Consider the following 21573-nt stretch of genomic DNA (forward strand, 5'->3'; position numbering starts at 1 on the left):
TTTACCTGGTGGATTTAATTTGGCTACGGGGCTAATCCTAATTGCTGATTCTGAATTCAGTGTAAATATATTTTACATTGGACCTACCATACTTACTATAATACATCGAGAGAGATCTCTGAGGTAAAGCTTATAACAATTTTTCAGAATAAAGTTTTGTTCATATCTGTTATCTGAAAAATACTTTAGTCGAAATAACTTTGTCTGAAGACTTAGAAAACCTCTCCTGCCCTTTCGACCCACAAGAGTCAAATCTCCTTTGTGTAGAATGAATTTACTTGGAGGTGAGTGAACCAATGTGACCTAAATACTATAATTAATAAAATCTGCCTTGGACACTCTCCCAGCAATACAGTCAGTAAATCTAGGAGATTCCAATGTCATTGCATCTATATGAAGACATAGTGGTGTGAAATGGTTAAACAGCTACTTCAAGAGAGTTGAGCACTTGCCTAAGTAAGTGAAAGCCCTTTGGCCTCTGAGAGCCAGCGTGCAGGCTGTGTTTCAGCTTACCTTCTGCCCTGTACAGTGCACCCTTGTGACCTGCACAAACTATACAACCAAGTGAGACAACTTTGTGGATATTGGTGATTTGGGTTCAGCTCATAATCTGTTCACATGCAGGGGCAACAAGCTGTACTTTTCTTTCTATCCCCCAAACACCTACAAACCATAGTTGTCCGCATCTCATGTTCTATGCACGCCCCCACTCTCCTTTCCTAACCTGTACCTTCTATAGCAATTTGATTACATGTCCGTGGCTCTATTGTCATCTATGTCCACAAACTATACATCAAGCTTTTGCAGAATGAAGTAGAGCACAAATACAAATATACATGCGCATTTTTAATGAATTGTGTTGTACTCAACTAACCTGACCTGTTTCTATATCCCCAACTATAAGGCAAATAAGAATGCTTTCAGCCCTTTTCAGTAGGTTTGATTACTCTGTCTTTGTTAGATCTCTACCGTTGGTATGATCATAATTTGCTGTATTTATTTTCATGACTTGCTCTGCAAAGGGTGGAGCTGATGGACAATTGGAAAGTCTTGGAGGATGTGAGTCATACTGCTGAAGGCAGATTTGAGCTGGACTATTTATCTGAGGGTAAAAGGTGCAGTTATTTACAGCAGAGTGAGCCCAACATAGGTGAGAAACAGCCTCTTTTTAAAGAAATACAGAACCAGGAAGAAGACAGGATGGGCACTTCTGGAAAAGTAAGCAGAACCTTTCTGTATTCTCATGATCTTGATCTAACAATGTGGGGTTGATTACTTTGAATTTTGAATACATAAAGTAATGAAGTACTTGGGGATATTTCTTGAGGAATTAAATGCCTGGGGAGGAAACACTGAGGAGGGAGTGCCAGCGTGCCAATAAAAATGTGATAAAACAGTATATGGAAGGCTTTTTAGTAAGACATTGATGGAAAATGGAGAAATAGTTTATGCTGTTTATACTGTGGCTTGTACTGACATTATTAATAACTTAATTTCAGGATAGTTAGGTATTTGCCCTGGGAAACAAAATGTTTCCATAATGTTTCCATAAAGAGACTTTCCATAGTCTCATTTATATGCGTTGCATTCAGCTCTGGTTCAGTTTGAGACCAGGGCTCATTCTCAGCTGCTGGGAAAAGATTTTCCTGCTGTTAACTATGGAAAAATGCTAATTCTGGAATGCAAAGTAGACAACAAAGTATCATGCTTTCGAAATTTGTTAGGGATGTAGTTTTCATCAAAATATAAGTTTTTAAAAATCCTTAGAAACAAGAATACATTGTAGTAAAGTATGTTTATTATTTAAAAAAACAGAGTTGACAATAACTTTAGAAATAGCTTTGGCATTTTTTTTTTCATTGCAAAATTGGTCAGTATAGTTTCTTGATTTAAATGGTAGACAACCAGCTGGCGTGGCTCAGTGGCTGAGCATCGACCTATGAACCAGGAAGTCAGGGCACATGCCTGGGTTTCAGTCTCGATCCCAATAGGGGACGTGCAGGAGGCAGCCAATCAATGACTCTCTCTCATCATTGATGTTTCTATCTCTCTCCTTTTCCCTTCCTCTCTCTGAAATCAATAAAAGTATATAAAAAAATGTTCACGTTTATTTTTTAAAAATAAAAAAAAATAAATGGTAGACAATTGTTTATAGTGTTATGTGCTTTTGCTTGTTTTATTTATTTGTTTTTATTTAAACAACTCTGCCTTTAGCCTACCTTAAGGTTCCTAAAAATGAAGGTGACTTTGAAGTCTGGCTAATGTGACAAGTGAGGAGGCCATATGCTGTTAGAATTAGAAATCACTGTTCCTGGAATTGAATAGAAGTAGAATGAAAGCATTCAAGTTTGGGTCAGGAATCCAGCATAACTAGATTAACTGGCGAATTAATTTTGCACTATAGAAACTAGTAACTCTAGCCCAGCCAGGCGTGGCTCAGCAGTTGAGAGTCGACCTGGGATCCAGGCAATCAGGGTTCGATTCCCAGTCAGGGCACATGCCCGGGTTGCGGGCTAGATCAATGACTCTCTCATCATTGATGTTTCTATCTCTCTCTCTCCCTCTCCTTTCCTCTCTCTGAAATCAATAAAGATATATTTTTTTTAAAAAAATAGAAACTAGTAACCCTAATAAATTTTATAGTTGGGAGGTATCTTCAAAATTTGTAACTCCATCCAACCAACAGATGCTCGAGTTCTATCTATGCCACCTCTATAAAGTAGATATCTAGCCATTGTTACAACATTTCCAGTGCCGGAGACGGCACTTTCTCATTATAATAAATAATATGGTGTATAATTTAAGATAAAGCATAAAGCTGCATAATTCTGATTAGAGATAGTTATGCAACAGTGTGGTTTGCATAAGGGTCATATATATCCCAAGTTGCTCCAGTGTTTCAGTGTACCTCATGAGAGCAGGAGCTCCCTTTACATTGGGGATCGCTTTTTCCCTTTTTTATACTAAGTGTTTAGTTCGGTAGGGTTGCCATAGCCAAGTACCACAGACTGGGTGGCTTAAACAGCAGGCATTTATTTTCTCAGAGTTCTGCAAGTTAGAAGTCTGAGATCAAGGTGTCAGCAAGGTTGGTTTCTTCTGAGGCCTCTCTCCTTATCTTGTAAATGACCATCTTCTTTCTGTTTTCACATGGTCTTGTCTCTGCACATGTCTGTGTCCTTAGACAGACACTGGTCATGTTGGATTAATATGAAGGAGAGAGAGGAACATCATTGTGAGAGGGAAACGTGATCAGCTGCCTCCTGCAGGCCCCCTCCTGGGGATTGAGCCCACAACCTGGGCATGTGCCCTGACAGAGAATTGAATCATCAACCTTTCAGTGCACAGGACGACTCCTAACCCACAGAGCCATGCCTGCCAGGGCTGATTTCATTTTTGGTTGTACTTCCCTCCTTACATTTTTCACCCATATTTTATGTAGTTGTACTCACACCATTTATAAATATCTTATCCTATTGTTCCTACTTAAATTTGTAACCATGTTTTAAATTTCTAACTCTAATTTTTAAATTTATCACAATCTATTTCATCATTTTTCCATTATTGCTTACATATTTTGCTCACATATATTGGTTGTATAGTCCTCTTTATAAGCAGTGCTGTAATTAACTTCTAATATATATTAAGTTTTTTCTGAGTTTAGTTTTGGTTTTTTTAAAGAATCAAGGGAATTTACTAGTAATAGTGAATAACTGGAAATGAGCCAAATCTTCCTCAGTAGGTGAATGTTTAAACAAAATGTGGTATATTCATACCATGGAATAGCAGTAAAAAGGGACAAATTAATAATATACAAAATAACTTGAGTGGAGTTCAAAGGCAGTATTCTGAGTAGAATTTAGCCTTTTTAAGGTAGATTTTTTAAATAAAATTATAGGGTAAAAGGTCAAGAAACTCCTTTTTCAAATAAACTTTAAATAGTTCTTTAATTCATGAGGGAAACTGATATTGACAAACTCCAAAAACTGTGCTGTATAGAACAATTAAAGAGTGAAGCACTTTTTGTCAGTGAAATGAGGTGACCATTGTCATTGTCTTCTACTTGGTTTGATACTTAATATATCAGGAATTCTAATGTTTCTTTTTTGTTCAACTACAGTCTACCTTCAACAATATTTCTTGTTGGTTTCCAGTATACAGCACAAGTATACAGTCACATACCTCACAAAGTGTTCCCCGCAACACCGCCAGCCCCCACCTGGCACCACACACAGTCATCGCAGCATGACTGACTATATTTCCCATGCTGTACTTTACATCCTTATGACTATTTTGTAATGACCAATTTGTACTTTTTAATCCCTTCACCTCTTTCATCCAATTCCCCAATCCCCTTCCCCTCTGGTGTCCACCAGTCAGTTCTGTGTGTCTAAGGTCAAGATACTCTTAAGTAGAGTGAGTACAAAGTTTTGGTTATGCAAGATGAACAAGTTCTGGACATGTAACATACAGCACAGTGATAATAGTTAACTATATTCCACTGAATAGGTGAAATTTTCTAAAAGGATAGATCTTAAATATTCTCAACGCATACGCACACACACACACACACACACACACCCAGTAACTGTGTAGAGATAATGGATAAGTCACTTTGCTTGACTGTGGTGATACATATAACATTAAGTTATAGTACTTAAATATATTTCATTTTTATATGTCAAAGATATCTCAATAAAATTGCCAAAAAGCAAAATGTGACCATCTACAAGAAAAAAGTTCTTAAATATCCTGATGTGTACTACATATTATTTTCCAAAGGTGTTGACATAAAAGAAATGCCCATTTTGCCATCCCTTCTATAATACTGTGTATTCTCATGAAATAAAAAGTTATTATGGAAATAAAATAGAATTATATTTAATTATTTTTATTAACATAAAAACCTTTTTATAACTGAGGAGATCAAATACTGCACAATATATTTATTAACTTGTATTTTCCTCCTTACATCCTTTGCATATATCTCTGGATGTGAGTATGGCATGTGGGAGGACAGGAGTAGTAGGAGGGGATGGATGTCTTCATGCTTTTCTTATAAATTTGATTAAGCATTGTATGCATCAAAAATATTTACTATTGTCATTTTTTGCTTTAAGTATTTAAGATCCAATTAGATGCAAAAACTGGGCTAGGTGCAAAAAAAAGGGTACAGAGATACTAACTCCCAGATTGAATCATCCAGGAACTCACAGTCTATATACTTCACAATGTCTGTGGTTCCCTTCATCTCTACCATGCTAATTTTATAATTTTTCCCCATTGCTACATGACTATAGAGAAATTAAATAGTAGTTTAAATTCTTGCAGAGAAATCAGCAGCAATTTCTGTTTTATAAATTTCCCTCGTGGATAAGTGAAGCAAAGATGACAATTTTGTTAATTTGAAATTGTAGTACAAGAATCTAACTTAGTGAAATATTATGTGACTACAAGCAAAAAAAGCAAAGGGCTGGAGAGGCTGTAGCTCAGATCTAGTCCAGCCTTGCTTCTCATGTGCTATGTGGCCATGGATCCATCATGTGGGCTACATTTCTCATACATCAAAACAGGTGCTCACAAGGTGATCTCTAAGAATTACAATTCTAGTTCCAATGACAATCATCCTGGGCAAATTAAAATGTTATATAAAATCTTTTGTTCATATTTTTATTATTTGGGGAATCTATATATGTATAGACATAATTACAACCCATTATAACTCTCACTAATTTCTTAGGTTATTAAATGCAAAGCAGCTGTGTTATGGGAGCCAAACAAACCCTTTTCCATTGAGGAAATAGAAGTTGCCCCACCAAAGGCTAAAGAAGTTCGGATCAAGGTAATGAGCCTTAGAGTACATAAGCCTAAAACATTATCACACCTATATTGAGTAAATCATTGCTGTGAGGCTGGATTCTTAAATAAGGAGATGTATATTAATTCTCTTACTGGTTCTTGTTTATTGTTAAAGATCTTGTCATACTGGATATGAAATTAATGGCAATTATTCATTAAAAATAACACTACGAATCTGCTCTATTAAAACTTTTATTTGTTGAATTTTTATTGACATTATTTCGCTTTTAAAAAATGGTTAGTAATCATGACTAATGACTTCTTTTAAAATCATTTGGAAGTCAGATAGTTTCCAAAGAATGAGAAACTAATTTGTGCCTAGAGAAATGACAACTGCCTGGAGTGTTTCCCCCATTCCTTTGGACAGAGCCTAACCATTGGTTTGGACACCAGGTTGTTGAGTAGGTGTTGCTGCCAGTCTTTCTTTGGCCTTCTCCTGTTGCCTAAGCATTATAGTAACAGTAAGATTTTTCCCCTCACTTACCTTCAAGCATGCTATTCCCTTTACCTTTCATTAAGAGTCCTAAGAGGGCCTGGCTATAAAAATCTACTTTTGTGCTAACCACGTGGTAACATCTGCACCCCTCATAAGAGTACCAATTTACTATTGACAGGCACTGAGATTCAAAGTAAGGCCAAAGGAAGCAATATTATAAATTCCTTGATGAAAGGGATCACGTCTGATGGTTGATATTAGGCTCAGACTCTCCCACAAGTCAACACCATTATATTAGGCAATCACACTGAATAAACAATTATAATCTTTTCAAGAGTGAGTTAAATATCCTCCCAACTGTGAAGTGACCAGTGTGCTGGTTCTTGTCTTTGAGCACAGATTTTGGCCACAGGAGTCTGTCGCACAGATGACCATGTGATTAAAGGAGTGATGGTGACTAAGTTTCCAGTGATTTTGGGACATGAAGCAGCTGGGATTGTGGAGAGCATTGGTGAAGGAGTCACTACAGTGAAACCAGGTGTGCAGATGTCCAGTCACAAGTTTGAGATAAGTAGGGTCTAATTATCCTATCAGGAAACAGCACAACTAAGGATTAATAGAGAGAGTCTTAACACAAGGTAGGAGAATAAAAGGGTAGAAGGAGAATGGATGATAAAGAGTGAAATTTAATTTGGCAGTCTCAACCTTTAGCAAACAAACTTTATGATGCTCATAAACTTTAGAATACTTTTGAGAAATTTTTGCATGTGGCATGGGTTCAATTCACATTTGTTTTTTCATATTTTAATGTTAATGACCAACATCTCATATCATGATGTTTTCCCCCTAGGTGACAAAGTCATCCCCCTCTTTCTGCCTCAGTGTAGAGAATGCAATGCTTGCCGCAATCCAGATGGAAACCTTTGCATTAAGATCGAGTAGGTTTCAGTCATCTTTACTCTAATGCCATTTAAATTGTGCCTGTGCTAATTGTTTAATGGAATTAACTGACATGTATATTTGATATATCAAATAGCATTACTGGTCGCGGAGTATTGGATGATGGCACTACCAGATTTTCATGCAAGGGCAAACCAGTCTACAACTTCTTTAACACCAGTACGTTTACTGAGTACACAGTGGTGAATGAATTTTCCGTCGCTAAGATTGATGACGCAGCTCCTCTGGAGAAAGTCTGTTTAATTGGATGTGCATTTTCCACGGGATATGGGGCTGCTATTAAAATTGGCAAGGTAAGAAGGTGGAAGGGCTAATTTCTTCCTTTTTTATATTTTAATGATTTTCTTGGAATCCTAAATATTTTTGAAAACATTTCATATGTAGGTTAGTTCTACACAATGCCGAATCAACTGGAGTAAAAATAAAAAACTCAGATTAAACATTTTACTTCTAAATAAGTGAAAATAAAATTTCTAGATTTAATTGTGTTTCCTCTACATTTCCTTCAGGTTTACTTTTAAATTTTAAAATTTAGATTCTGAAACTCATTTTTTTGTCTTTCACAAAATAGGTATAGGTGCTGGTTTATTTGTGTGCTAGGGCTGTCATAGCAAAGTACCAACGACTGGGTGGCCTATGCAGAAATTTGTCTCACATTCTGGAGACTAGAGTCAAGGTGCTGGCAGGGTTGGATTTCTTTGAGGGCTGTGAGTGAAGGATCTGCTCCAGGCAGTTCTCCTTGGCTGTCTTCTCACTATGTCGCCTTCATATCATCTTCTACCTATGCCAGTCTTTGCTCCCAAATTTCCCCTTTTTCAGAAAGACACAAGTCATATTGGATTTGGGCCCATCCTAATGAGCTTATTTTAACTTGGTTACCTCTGCAAAGACCCTATCTCCAAATAAGATAACATTCTGAGGTACTGGGGTTAAGACTTCAACATCCGAGTTTGGAGGGAACACAATTCAATCCATAATAGCTGGTATATAATATGAAAACATGAATGATCTTTTTTTTCTAGAACAACTCAGCAAAATAAAATTTCAGTTTATTGGTTTTTTTGTATATAAGTGAGTTTTGAAGTATGCTTATTTGAACTAAATTTATGTTACCTTTAATGAGACTAAGAAGTAAGTAGAATAACATGTAATTTATAATAGGACAGCCATTCCACAAGCAATCCAAGCAACTCCCATACTGTGGTGTTCTCATCAACTCCAAAGGTCTTTAATAAAACTATATATGTCAATTAAGTGCAAATTTATAACTCAAACTCTCTCCAGATTCTTTTATCCAATTCCCTACCTGACATTTCCATTTAAATGTCTCATGGGGATTTCAAACTGAGTAGGTTTAAAACTGAATTCTTAATTTTCTTACTCCCTGCCCCTCAAATGTATTTTTCCCACTCCAATTTTCTTCATTCTTTATCTTCCCTCTCCACCAGCTTAGATGAAATCCAACAGCAGGTCCTGTTAACTTACATACAAGGTATATTTTAAGTCTCTCCATTTTCTTCAATGTACTATCATCATTATACCTCAACTGGATAGATGTAATGGCCTTCCATCTGTTGTCCTCATTACTCTTCTTGACCATTTCCTTTTATAAGCCAGAGTAATTTCATAAAACGTAAATTGGACCACATTAATTTTGGCCAAAAATCCTTCAGTAGGTTTCATACTTGGAACAATCTCATCTCACTCACTGTGACCCAGCCACACCTACCTCTTTTAGGATCCTCAGGCTTGCTGAGCTGCTCCTACATGGAGACATTTACACATACGATTCTGATTATCTGAAACATGCATCTCCAGAGCCCTCATGTGGATGGTTCCTTAACATCAGATTAAAATCATCTGCTTGCTCAGAGAAGTTCTTGTTTTCCTGTCTATTCCATCTAAGCAGAAACTCCTTCCCATTATTAAAGGGTATAATTGCTTCATGAATAGTGTGTGTCCCAAATATCAAAGCCTCATTATGTCTTTAGTTTTACTTATTGGACGATAAACTTCAGGGAGGTAGATTTATCCCAGACACAGGTTCAAGATGGGTCTGAGGTCTATGAATGTATAAATTAGCATGCATGTACATATCAATGACATATTTTAGTTACCACTTGCTTCTAGATTTCCTTGGAAAATATTGGAGATAGAACATTTTTTTCCCAAGGGTGTCCTTGAGGTTTTCCTTAAGAATTTTTCTGAAGAATTTTCTCAAGAACTTCATACCAAGATAGAGGTGAAAAGAGAGACATTGGATATAGTTTTCTATTAGTACTTAAAACTTTTTTATAGCACTTGATATATTAGTACCACATTATTACTTAGGTAATATACTATTAACCAAGACATTCTCTACTTTTAAGTATATTTTTTTCCTAGAAATCTATATAGTAAGGCAAATCACTTGAAGGAACATACGTTCTTGCTTTTGCCTATTTGAAAAGAGGTCAAACTTACAATATGAGGGTGTGTTGAGTGTCCCCCAAGTCTCCCTTTAGTTTGATGATTCACTAGAAGAATTTACATAACTCAGAAAAGTTATTACGGTTTTACATTATTACAGTGAAAGGATACAGGTTAAAACCAGCAAAGAAAAAGGCACCTAAAGCAGAGTCCAATAAAGACTAGGTGCAAAATTCTGGTTGTCTTCTCCCAGTGGTGTCCCATGGACAAGAGCTTAATTCTCCCAGAAACAATTTGTGACAACATGAGTGTGTCAACCAGGGAAGTTCACTCAGGTCTTGGTGTCCAGGTTTCTATTGGGGAACATAGGCATGCAGCACTCAAATGACTGACTTCAGCTACTCAGACTCCAGCACCACCAGAGGTCAAGCTGATGGCTCAAAGCCCCAGGCACTCAGAAACAGGCATTTACCATAAACCACAGCGTTAGAATAAACTATCTGGCATAGCCCAAGGTCTCAGGTACAAAGACACTCATATCAGGCAGGATATTCCAAAGATTCAAAAGTTATCTCCCAGGAGCTGATCAAGAGCCAGTCCTGAAGACCTCTGGAATGGTCAGATACAGGTTTTTATTAAATAATACTAAGGGGATCAGAGCAGTGAAGAAAAACAATAGCAAAAAGTAGAACCATATAATATTTTAAATTACTAAAATATTTTAAAATTATGTATATTTAACACTTTTATTTTAGCCTATGGTTTCTTTCACAATAATGATGTAGATAATTTCTATAAATATTAATCTCCAGTTCCCATTCCTTAGAACAGGAAAGTTGGAAAAGTGAGAGAAGTTGTTAGGGGGTGTTTTGGGGGGAGCGGGGGATGTGTAGAGGAAGCAATATGAAGTTACCAGAGGTTGGAACCATGATCCACCTAAAGGCTCAGGGGCAGGGTGACAAGGAGAGTCAAGAAACAAGGACCTAGGGAGAAGTGTTTAGTGCTACAGTACCTTAATGATCAGAAAGATCATACTTCAGGGCCACCAAGAGTCTAAGGCTTACTAGAGACTTAATAAGGAAGGCTGAATGAGTTCCCAGCAAACAAAGCCAGGATCATAAGCTCTGTAAACTAAAACTAGAACCTGAAATTCAACCATCCACAAAAAATTCCACCTCAAATCTAGACAATTAAGCTAACAGATAAACTGGAAGACAGAGAATGCTGGTTTAGTTTCTGGTGTAAAATTGTAAAATGTTGACCATCAAGGAAGCCATTAATAAAGTTTGTTGAGTAGAGAATGAATGAATGAATGATACTTGAGAAAATGACAGCACTGATTTCAAAGCTCTAAATTCAGTAACTAAATTGAAGGATTAGGATTCTATAGCTGAAATTAAAACTCATGGAGAGGGTACAACACATCTGCAGTTCTCTATAAATCTCTGCTTATAGAGGCAAACATTCAAAATACACACATACATATACACACAAAAGCTACTTCTTCAGGTAATTCTACAAGAGACAATAAAGCCAAAGAACCAGGAGGTTAAAAAGGAAAAAAGAGGAAGGGAGAGAGAGATGGGGGGCAGAGAAAGAGGGGGAGAGAAAAGGGAGGGAGGGGGGAGGAAACAAAGAAAGGAAGGGGAAGGAAAGAAGACAGGAGAAAGGGAAGAAGAAGAAATTATCACAATGAGTGCTGTACCCATTCTGTGGGTTTCCCTGTGTTCGGGTCTCCCTGCTACCTGATGATTAGGTTTCTTCTAGCAGGAAAACTACTTTTGGCCAGAACCTCTTCTAATATAGCATAGTACAGGGTAAAAATAAAATAAATAAAATAAATAAAATAAAATAAAATAAAATAATTAAATTAAAATAAAATAAAATAAAATAAATAAAATAAAATGATTTAAGTACATTTCCTTCTTGGAGCTACACATGGATCATCTATTGAAACATAAAGGTTTGACCTTGATGAAAAACCAGTTTATTTAAAGATGACTGAGCTATGGTTATTAAGTAAATGTTAGTGATGCCTAAATCTCAAACAGATTTAGCATAGTTTTGTGGAGAAGAAAGAATAGAGATCTTAGTGCTTATTTAATTCTGCTATGAGGTTAGGTGAGGTTAGAAGGCTACAAAAACTCCTATAACAAAAACCTTTTGTATGATGTAACCTTTTATAAAGGATTTTTATTTTACTTGGCAAATGCTGTTTTTGTTCCTTTTCTGTTCTCAGACTTTCCATTTCTAGTCCTCTTGGTGGCATTATCATCAGAATAAGCGATCCAAACCTAACACCCTCTGAATTTGGGGTTCCTAATACTGGAAATACTTTATAGGTTTAACTTTTTTATCCTACCTCTAGCACTTACAGGAAGTTTTCTCTCCACAGGTCACCCCAGGTTCCACTTGTGCTGTCTTTGGCCTGGGAGGAGTTGGCCTTTCAGTCATCATGGGCTGTAAGTCAGCTGGTGCATCCAGGATCATTGGAATTGACCTCAACAAAGACAAATTTGAGAAGGCCAAGGCTGTAGGAGCCACTGACTGCATCAGCCCCAAGGACTCTACCAAGCCCATCAGTGAGGTGCTGTCAGAAATGACAGGCAACACTGTGGGCTACAGTTTTGAAGTTATTGGGCGTCTTGAAACGATGGTAAGAACCAAGATTAGGGGAGCCACACAATACGCAAGCTATTTGATTGCACAAGGTATTTTCCACAGCTTTATTAACAAATGGCAATGGAAATACTTGTTAGGTAAAAGCTGATAACCATGAAGCAATTTTCTTAAACAGCCATAAGCATATGAGCAAGTCTGCATGACTGAAGTATCACATCACACCACTCTCAAGTGACTGGAGTGCATGGTAGTCAATCATCTAAACAAATTCCTGTGTTCTCTTCCTTGTTTGAATATGTGGATTTATTGGCAAAGGTGATCCCATCCATTATACTTCAGCAAGCCAAACAACACAAAGTGACTCCTGGAAGAAAGATGAGGAGATCCAGAAGGAAATAAGTGAACTGTTCCAAATTTGGCAGTCTCTTCCCCCAAATCTATGATGTATCCAACTTCTTACTCTTTACACCTGAGATTTCTTTTCCCTTATCTGAATTCCCTTAGAATAGGAACCTTCAACTTTCTCAAACATGGCTCCATTGTGGCAGCCAGTAGCACCAGCCCTCCATGTAGAAACAGGTGCAGAGCTTCTGGGTAAGGAAGTCCCAGCCTGGGGCAGGGTAAGGAGACTCTGAAATATGACACAAAGCCAATCTTGCACATGATTGTGTAGTAAAATAAATTAAGTTTAAAAATGTTGGTAATTTATTAATAATTAGTCTTTAATTTACCATTGTCATCTCATTATTTTCCTAGGGCCACTTAGAATTACTCCATAGCAACAAATATCATTCTAGGTGGTATGCTTACAGAAACAACATAGAATATTGGACATATTGTTAGGGCCTGTTGATTTCCAGATGATACATTTATGAGCATTGATCTCTGAAAAATGCCAACATCCATTGCTACAATCTAGCATCTATTCAAAAAACTATTAATGAAAAACCGGATGGGTGAATAACCAGGAAATGTGGGGTTAGTCTCAGGAATGCTACCAAAAAAAACCCCACAAAACTTTTTAACCTCACATTTCAGCATTTTAATTAATTTTCATACTAAACTTAAAAAATAAGCTAATTGATTTAGTATGGTTAATTCAATTTAGTTTAGTCAAATGACTTTCCAAGGCTTATCTGAAATGGTGATATTGGTCGAAAATATCACAGGAATTTCCCCCATGCTTTGATCCATAGCACACAGAAAATGCAATGAACACCAATCACAATAGTTTCTGCTTTCTGCCTTAAAGGGCAAATGTATAAAGACTAAATTAAGACTAGAGCCATGTTGAGAATTTTAAAACACAAGCAGAAAACAAATGGCATGTGGACCTAATTTAGTGTCGTGACTTGGAAACTTGAACTAACTACTAGAACTGTGAGAGTATGTAGGGCATTTATGAGCTCATAAGATACTATGAGACAAACAAATAGCCTCCTTCATTTTAAACTTAGGTTGATGCCCTCGCATCCTGCCATATGAACTATGGGACCAGTGTGGTGGTAGGTGCTCCTCCATCAGCCAAGATGCTCACCTACGACCCTATGCTGCTCTTCACTGGACGCACATGGAAAGGATGCATTTTTGGAGGTAAGGACAGTAGAGCCTCTGGCCTGGGAGGGTTGGCTTGAACTCTGTTGCTTTAATAGTTGAGAGAAACTTACTGTCTCACCTTAAAGGTCTCTGTTCCAAAGATGGGTATGAAGAGATCTGACATGAGAGTGTGACCACAATGATACAAAATATGATTGCTCATCCCTCACCTTGATTTTAGGCTAATATTGGTGGGCACATTTTTAATATTAACATTTGCAAGTCAGGTTCCTCAAAGGCCTGAATGAGGGGCACCAGCAGTCTCTCTATGGGAATGATTTTATTGGACAGAAAGTGCTGATTATATCCATTATTCTAAATATATGCAAGAAGATGTATGGAAAATAAAATTTATTCAATCCACAGTAGCATTAGCAAAAAATTCTGGACCCAAAACCAAAATAAATAAACTAAAAGAGATTGGTGCATTTTATAGGACAACTGAGATTCATACCAGAATAATAAACACAGACAATGGTCAATTTTCAGTCCTGGTCTTATGTGAACTATCAGCAGGATTTGATAAAGCTGATGCCTCCCCTTTTCCCCAACACTCTGTCCACTTGGCTTCTAGATATTACTTTTTTTGTTGTTCTTGTTCTGTTTCCTCTCCTCCTACCTCAATGGTCACTCCTTCCAGAAATATTTGCTGGAGCCTCCACATGCTCAGATCTCCAACTTTGGTGTCCCCTAGGGCTCAGTCCTCAGACCTTTTCCTTATTTACAGGTACTTCCAAGGTAATCTCCTCTGGTCTCATGGCTTTATGTTTATATCTTCAGCCTAGACCACCACCTGAGCTACAGACTCATATGCCCAACTGCCTACCTGACATATCCACTTGAATATTTGATAGACATGAAAACTTAACCTGCCCCAAACCATTCCTGATTCTACTACCTCCGCCATAGTCCCCAACCTACTCTTCCCACAGTCTTCCCATCTCAGTAAATGATGGCTCCATAATTCCTGTTGATCAGGCCCCAAACCTTGGATTACACATTTTCTCTCATGCAGTGAATATTTCAGCAAATCCTGAAGCCTCTAGCTTCAAAGCATTCCCAGGACCTGACCATTTCTTGCCATCACTTGTCCAGGCCACCATCAGCAACTTTCGGCATTCTTAAATGGTCTTCCTGCTCTTGCCCTTGGCCCCTATATAGAGCATTCTCCATAGAGCAACCAGACTGTGACTGTTAAAAAGGAAGTCAGATCTGGTCATGCCTCTCTCAAAACCCTCTAATGCAGTGATTTTCAACCGGTGTGCTGCGGCACACTGGTGTGCCACAAGAATTTTTGAAAACATGCCATACCTGACTGTTCAGTCAGGGGCACTGACCTCTTTTCCCTTAAATTGTCAAATTTAAAAAATAACAACAGCCAACACAATAGCCATCAATGTGAATGCCCTGTCTTGAATCATACATATGTAGGTCTTCTAATAGAGTTGCATATTTTTGGTCATGTCCCATGATAAGGTTGCATCCAATTGGCTAATTCTTGGTACCAGAAATCCTTATATAAAAGTATAGGCACCTGATTTTTTTAAAAAGTCACTTTGGAACAAAAAGAGTAGGTAATTACTCCTATTATTTTTCTGTAAATCAATCAAAATTATACCTATTTTTGTTGTCAGATTGACAAAAAACACAATGTATTTTTTGGTGTGCCACAGAATTTTAATAATTAGTTTATGTGAGCCATGCGACGAAAAGGGATGAAAACCGCTGCTCTGATGGCTTCTTTTCTCCCTCAGAATAAAGGCCCCAAACATGCAATGGCCAGAAGGTTCTGTATGATCTGGCCCCCTGACCCCAGCTGCTACTATTCTTCTGCTCTCACTCTGCTCCAGCCACACTGGCCTCCTCCCTCTTCTCACTTGCCAACACTCCACTTTAACACCTTTGCGTTTACCCTGCCCTCTCCCTGGAATATTCTTTCCCGAGATTCCTGCCTGGCTCATTTCCTTTATGTTTTTGCCCGATGTCACCTAATCAGGCAGGCCCTCCCTGAGCTTTAGAAAACAGCATTCCCTCCCGCTCCCCACCTTGTCTGTCCCTCTGGCACTGCCTCTGGCCCTCACTCTCTTTTTCTCCTCCTGCTGTCACTGGATCACATCCCTGCTTTTTCGTTGTCAGCCTCTGCAGTAAAATGAGAGGGTTCCCATGCTTCTTGAGGGGGCAGGGACCTGGTGTATTTTGCCTCTTCTATATTTCCAGCCACTGAAATGGTGCCTGGTACTATGCCCAGTAGATACTTACTGAATGAATGAATTTTACTTTTAATATTCCTGAAAAATCTGTAATCTCCCCACACTGCACAAATGGTCAAAGAGAGGAGGCTCAGCTTAAATCTCTTATTGTTTGTCTGTCAGTTCAAGTCTTCTTTCCTCTAAGGAGCCAGCCCTAAAGAACCGCCTTTGTACCAAGCAGCCTCTCATTTTTGTGCTCCGGATAATGTTGAGGGAAGAGAACAAGCTTTGGCCTCGCACTGAGCGTGTCTGTGTCACGGGTGACCTTGACAAGAGCTGAAGAGCAGGGAGCTGAGTGGGCTCAGGAGAGGATGGCAGGACAGGAAGTGGGACTGGAAACCGTGAATTGGAGATGAGTTTTTTTGGAAAGAAATTTTTCTATATAAGGAACAGAGATATGGGATAGTTACAAAGAGATGTGGGGCCATGAAAGGTTTTTTTTGGGGGGGGGGGTTGGCCTTTGAGAGAATAGTTTATTTTTGTGCAGTTGAGAATAGTTCAATATTGGAAGTGGTAAAAATGCAGAAGAGACAAGATATAAACATAATAAAATATTATTTTGCAAAGTCTAAAGAGAAAATATGTGCTTATTTACAGGTTGGAAAAGCAGAGATGATGTTCCAAAACTAGTGACTGATTTCCTTGCAAAGAAATTTGACCTGGACCAGTTGATAACTCATGTTTTACCTTTTAAAAAAATCCAAGAAGGATTTGAACTGCTCTATTCAGGGGAAAGGTACTTGGGGTTTTTTCGGTTTCTTAAAATATATCTTTATTGATTTCAGAGAGAGGAAGGGAGAGGGAGACAGAGAGATAGAAACATCAATGATGGGAGGATCGTCATTGATCGGCTGCCTCCTGCACGCCCCCTGCTAGGAATCGAGCCCGCAACCTGGGCATGTGCCCTGACCAGGAATCAAACTGAAATGTCCTGGATCCTAGGTCGATGCTCAACCACTGAGCCATGCCCAGATGGGAAGGTGCTTGGTTTTTATATGGTGACCTTGTCTCCATTCCACAGGCTGCTTTTAAAATTTAATATTTATAAATATATCAGTTTCTTTCATATTTTCTTTCTGATTTTTTAAACTAACAAGATTGATATAACTGATTACTTTTTCATAGTTAATATATCATTGTCCTGTATTAACCAATTTTTTAAAATCCTCTGGGCTTTGGCTTTTCTACACTGGATTAATTTCATCCTGGCTATTTTCATTTCATCATAAAGATTCTAGACTGTTCAAGGAATGCCACATCTTCTTGCTTTACACCTTCAAAGTGCTTTTTCATATGTGCTTTCTTCAGACACTTGCAGGTCAAATATAATTATAACAATTTTCAGTTGAACTACGGTAAAAAAAAGACAAATACAAAACTTGCCAGGCCTTGCAGGGGCAGCACGGGACCGCAAGCCCAGTGCAAGGCCTGGGCCGTCTCCACCACGCCCCGAATTCCCCCCGCGGAGCAGACGAGCTCCGGGCAAACAGGAGCATCCCTGTCGCTATTCTTGTCGCTTCTGAGGGTTGGGCAAAGGTAGGGAGGTCGAACACGAAAACTCACTTAAGCGTCAACTGCGATGTCCGCTCATGGATGTTTGAAACGGCCATCAGAGAGCCTGTCTCCAAGACGAAGTGCAGTTTCACTCACCGGGTCTGTAAAGATTTATTGAGCATCCACAATGTTCCAAGGACTTGGGTTTGTAAAGATTTATTGAGCATCCACAATGTTCCAAGGACTTGGGTTTCAGTAGCAAAAGGAACTAACTGTACCTTAACCAGAGATCCAAATTCTCACTAGATTTCCCCCTGAGTGCTTTTTCAGTGTGGTCTCTTGTCTCCACACCTGGCCTAGCTACCAGGTCATTGTATTATGAACATACATTCAAACTCTTTTTAAGCAAGAAAACAACGGGTTAAACTGTCAGAACAACCTGTACTCAGTTAAGCAAAACAAATAGCCTAATATGGCCAGTTTGAAACATAACTGTTGTCCAAAGAAACATAAATTCTGCTCTCAGGAATTTTGCTTCCAATATCACAGTTGGCCTTTGTAAACCTAAGCTCTTCGTTTTCACTACTTCCTGCATGGCTTCAACTTGGCCCCAGTAATCCTTCCACCAGTACCTCTTATCTCAACAAATATTGCCACATCCCTGCTTTTACAGACTGGCAGCCGGAGTGTCACATTTGGCTTCTTCTTCACACTTGCCCACCACGTGCCAACTGACGCTGAGCCCAGAGGATGCCACCTCCAGGGTCTCTTTTGCTTGCCTCTCATTGCCCAGAGCATTACCTCGTTCAGTCCAATCATCTCTCCCCTGGGCATGTTAACACAGTAGAGTAAGAACAGGTCTCCTGCCTTCTGTATTTTACTATAGTGGTCAGGCCTTCACTAAGCTGCTAAAGCTCAAGTTGCCCAAAATATCAATGCTTTCTCATGATTTTGAAAGCTTTTACTATTCATTTATTAATGTATGCAGTCATTCCACAGCTAAGAACTTAGCACCTGCTCTACTGCAGCCTCAGTGCCAGGCTGTGGGGATAAAGTGAAGGGGTAGGTCTCACCTATTTCCACAATCTCTCATGCATCCAGAAGTCTAAGCACCATGGATTACCTTTCCTGTTCATTCCTTCCTAGCCTTCTTCATGCTTTCTCTAGAGCCAGAAAATCCCTCTCCCCGGTCAGCCTCCTGCAGCTGTGCTGAGGCTTTAAGACTCGGCACATATACCCTTATCAGAGACCTGGGGGAATGAAAATTCATTGGTGTGGACCTCAGGTCCAGAAGGATTTTCAACAATAGAGTTTACCTGAAGTTTCCTATAAGACATAGGAAGGATAATTGCTTAAACTGTTCTTGTTTGGAAGGTAAGGGCACAAATCACTAAAAATGATCATTTTACATTTCAGCATTCGAACTATCCTGACATTCTGAGATTCCAAGAGGCAAGAGGTCTGCGCTGAGTGATGGTAACCTGGAGCTTCCCTTTCACACTTCCCTCTGCTGAGGTTGTGGGTCTGCTTCATACAGACAAGCAGAAGTCGAGGACTTGGTGAAGATACATAATCTTTACAAAATAAATATTCAAGTCTTCCGAGCACCTGGGAATTAGCAGGAGATTTGGGTCAACGATATTAATATTTTAGATTTACATTGTCCAAGGCTGTAATTTTATATTTTGAAAAAATATACTTGCATTTTTAAATTGGAATAGACATTTTTTTAAAGAAGAATTTTAACCAGCTGCCACCTCTTGGAGCAGATTTAGTATGTAAAGATGACATATGTATTTTCTAAAGTAATATTCATTTTGTGGATGATTTTTAACATATTATAAACATTCCCTTTTTGATTCAAATGTAAAATAAAAAAATTTGTTATAAATTAACTTGAATTTAGTTTAAAAATCAATTCATTGCATGGTACAAGTTAATTAGATTGGGAAAGAACTAGGGAAATTCTTTAATGATTAACTTTAAGAATCATCATTATAGCCCAGCCAGGCATGGCTCAGTGGTTGAGCATCAACCTAGTACCCAGGAGATCAAGGTTCGATTTCCGGCAGGGGAACATGCCCAGGTTTCGGGCTCCATCCCCAGCAGGGGGCGCGCAGGGGGCAGCTGATCAATGACCACTCTCTCATCATTGACGTTTTTATCTCTCTCTCCTTCTCCCTTCCTCTCTGAAATCAATAAAGATTAAAAAAAGAAAAAAGAATCATCACTATATAACTGGGTGACTCTGAGAATCTTTTTGCCAGCCTATATTAATATTTCAGAAAACATACCTTTTATAATACCACTTAAATATCAAAATGCAGCAAGAATCAAATTGTAATACATATTTTAATATTCAGTTCAATAAAGTAGAATTATAGATCCTTTAGTGACTGTTTACTTAGCAATGGCTCCTCTTAACAAAAATGTTTTCAATTTGGTACAACTGCACTGGCAATTCTACCTATATATGACATATTAGAAATTCCTAAAATTTAAGTATTTTACAAGATGTTTTGTGGTGATATATTTTGCCTGAAGAGTTGATTTCATTTTGTTGTTGGACATTTATTGGCTATGGATAAAGTATTAAAGCACCTGAAAAACATATGAAATACTTTATAAGAGAAACAAGCAAGGTAAGCATAGCAGAAGTGGGGGTTTCAATATAAGGATGCAATATAGCCTGGGCAGTCCTGCCTTGGTAGATTGCAAAATGTCCAGGTAACTACAAGTCATTTTGCACAACAAATATTTCCCAATGAAAATTGGCTTGAACACAATGAGTAAAAGTTACTTTTCCATTACCAGTTTGTTAATCTAGGCTTAATCTACATCTATTTTTTAAAAAGCTCAAATACTTTTGTAAAGTACCTTCAACATCAGATAGGTTTAGCTATGGCAATCTTCAAAGCACTAATAAATAGTCACAGTTTATAAATATATACATATATACATATATAAATAAATTATATATATGTATGTACATATGTATATGTGTGTGTGTTTGTACACATATATATTCTCTTCCACCTGAGAACCATTGAGAGACATTTCCCTTATTTGTTAGCAACATGTATAGTTCAGACCTAGGATCTCATTAATGACAGAAAAACTGCCCCTCAAAAAACCATTATTAACTAGAAAAATATATAAAGTGAATTCATGTTTATGTCTCTTGTCTCAAATTTCAAAAAACATATTAAATAAGGATATCTAAAATTATATACAAATACAGTTACATCAAATAAATAAACCCAAGAAGTAATTCACATTTATATCCTGAGATCACAGATTTGGAAATGAACTCGCTTTATACCTAGAGCTTCCTATAAATCCTATTTTATAAATGTTACACATCACAATTTTACATATTTGCTATTTATTGTGAAACTTTGTGGAATCATTTCTTACTTCTGAGCTTGTCATGGTCAAATAATGAATAGAAAGAACTTTAACCATCTTGCCAAGGAAACCTGCCTATGAAGTTTTTCAAATCATCTGAAAACACTGGTGTGAAACACTAGTGTGAAAACACTAGCTCACAGTGGTGAATAAAACTGAGAATTTCCCTCTCTTTACAGAGCATACAGTGTTCTAAGAGATCCATTTATGAGAAAGTAAATAAACATAAATATATATCACTTAAATTTGTGATGTGTTAAATGGGGCAAGAACCAAGACACTGTTAGAGAAAAAAACACAAGAAAGGGAAGACATTTTCATCTTTCTCTAAGGTGCCTTGGAAGGCCACTTAGAAGATCAATTCAAGCTCACATCTGAAGGATGAGCTAGAGCAGACCCAGGGAAGAGAGGGGCAAAATCCCAGTTGAAGGAACCACGTGCCCAAAGGCCAGTAATTAGGAAAAGCTGACCATCTCCTACTGGGAATTATACAAAGGCCAGAATATTTGCCTAGAAACATTAATAAAATTGTTTAGGTCTTGA

General features: G+C 37.9%; 1 protein-coding gene across 1 annotated transcript; it reads left to right on the top strand.

The window, feature by feature from the left end:
* Window positions 1–1200: 1200 nt before the first annotated feature.
* ADH7 (alcohol dehydrogenase 7 (class IV), mu or sigma polypeptide) lies at window positions 1201–19063 on the top strand. The gene is made up of 9 exons (XM_016223589.2): window positions 1201–1218; window positions 5738–5839; window positions 6692–6830; window positions 7143–7230; window positions 7329–7545; window positions 12057–12317; window positions 13741–13876; window positions 16726–16864; window positions 19039–19063. Exons 1-9 carry the CDS (start codon window positions 1201–1203, stop codon window positions 19061–19063), a joined length of 1125 nt encoding a protein of 374 aa, XP_016079075.1.
* Window positions 19064–21573: the final 2510 nt, after the last annotated feature.

Source organism: Miniopterus natalensis, chromosome 1, assembly GCF_054644295.1.
Source record: "Miniopterus natalensis isolate mMinNat1 chromosome 1, mMinNat1.hap1, whole genome shotgun sequence".
NCBI classification, from domain to species: domain Eukaryota; kingdom Metazoa; phylum Chordata; class Mammalia; order Chiroptera; family Miniopteridae; genus Miniopterus; species Miniopterus natalensis.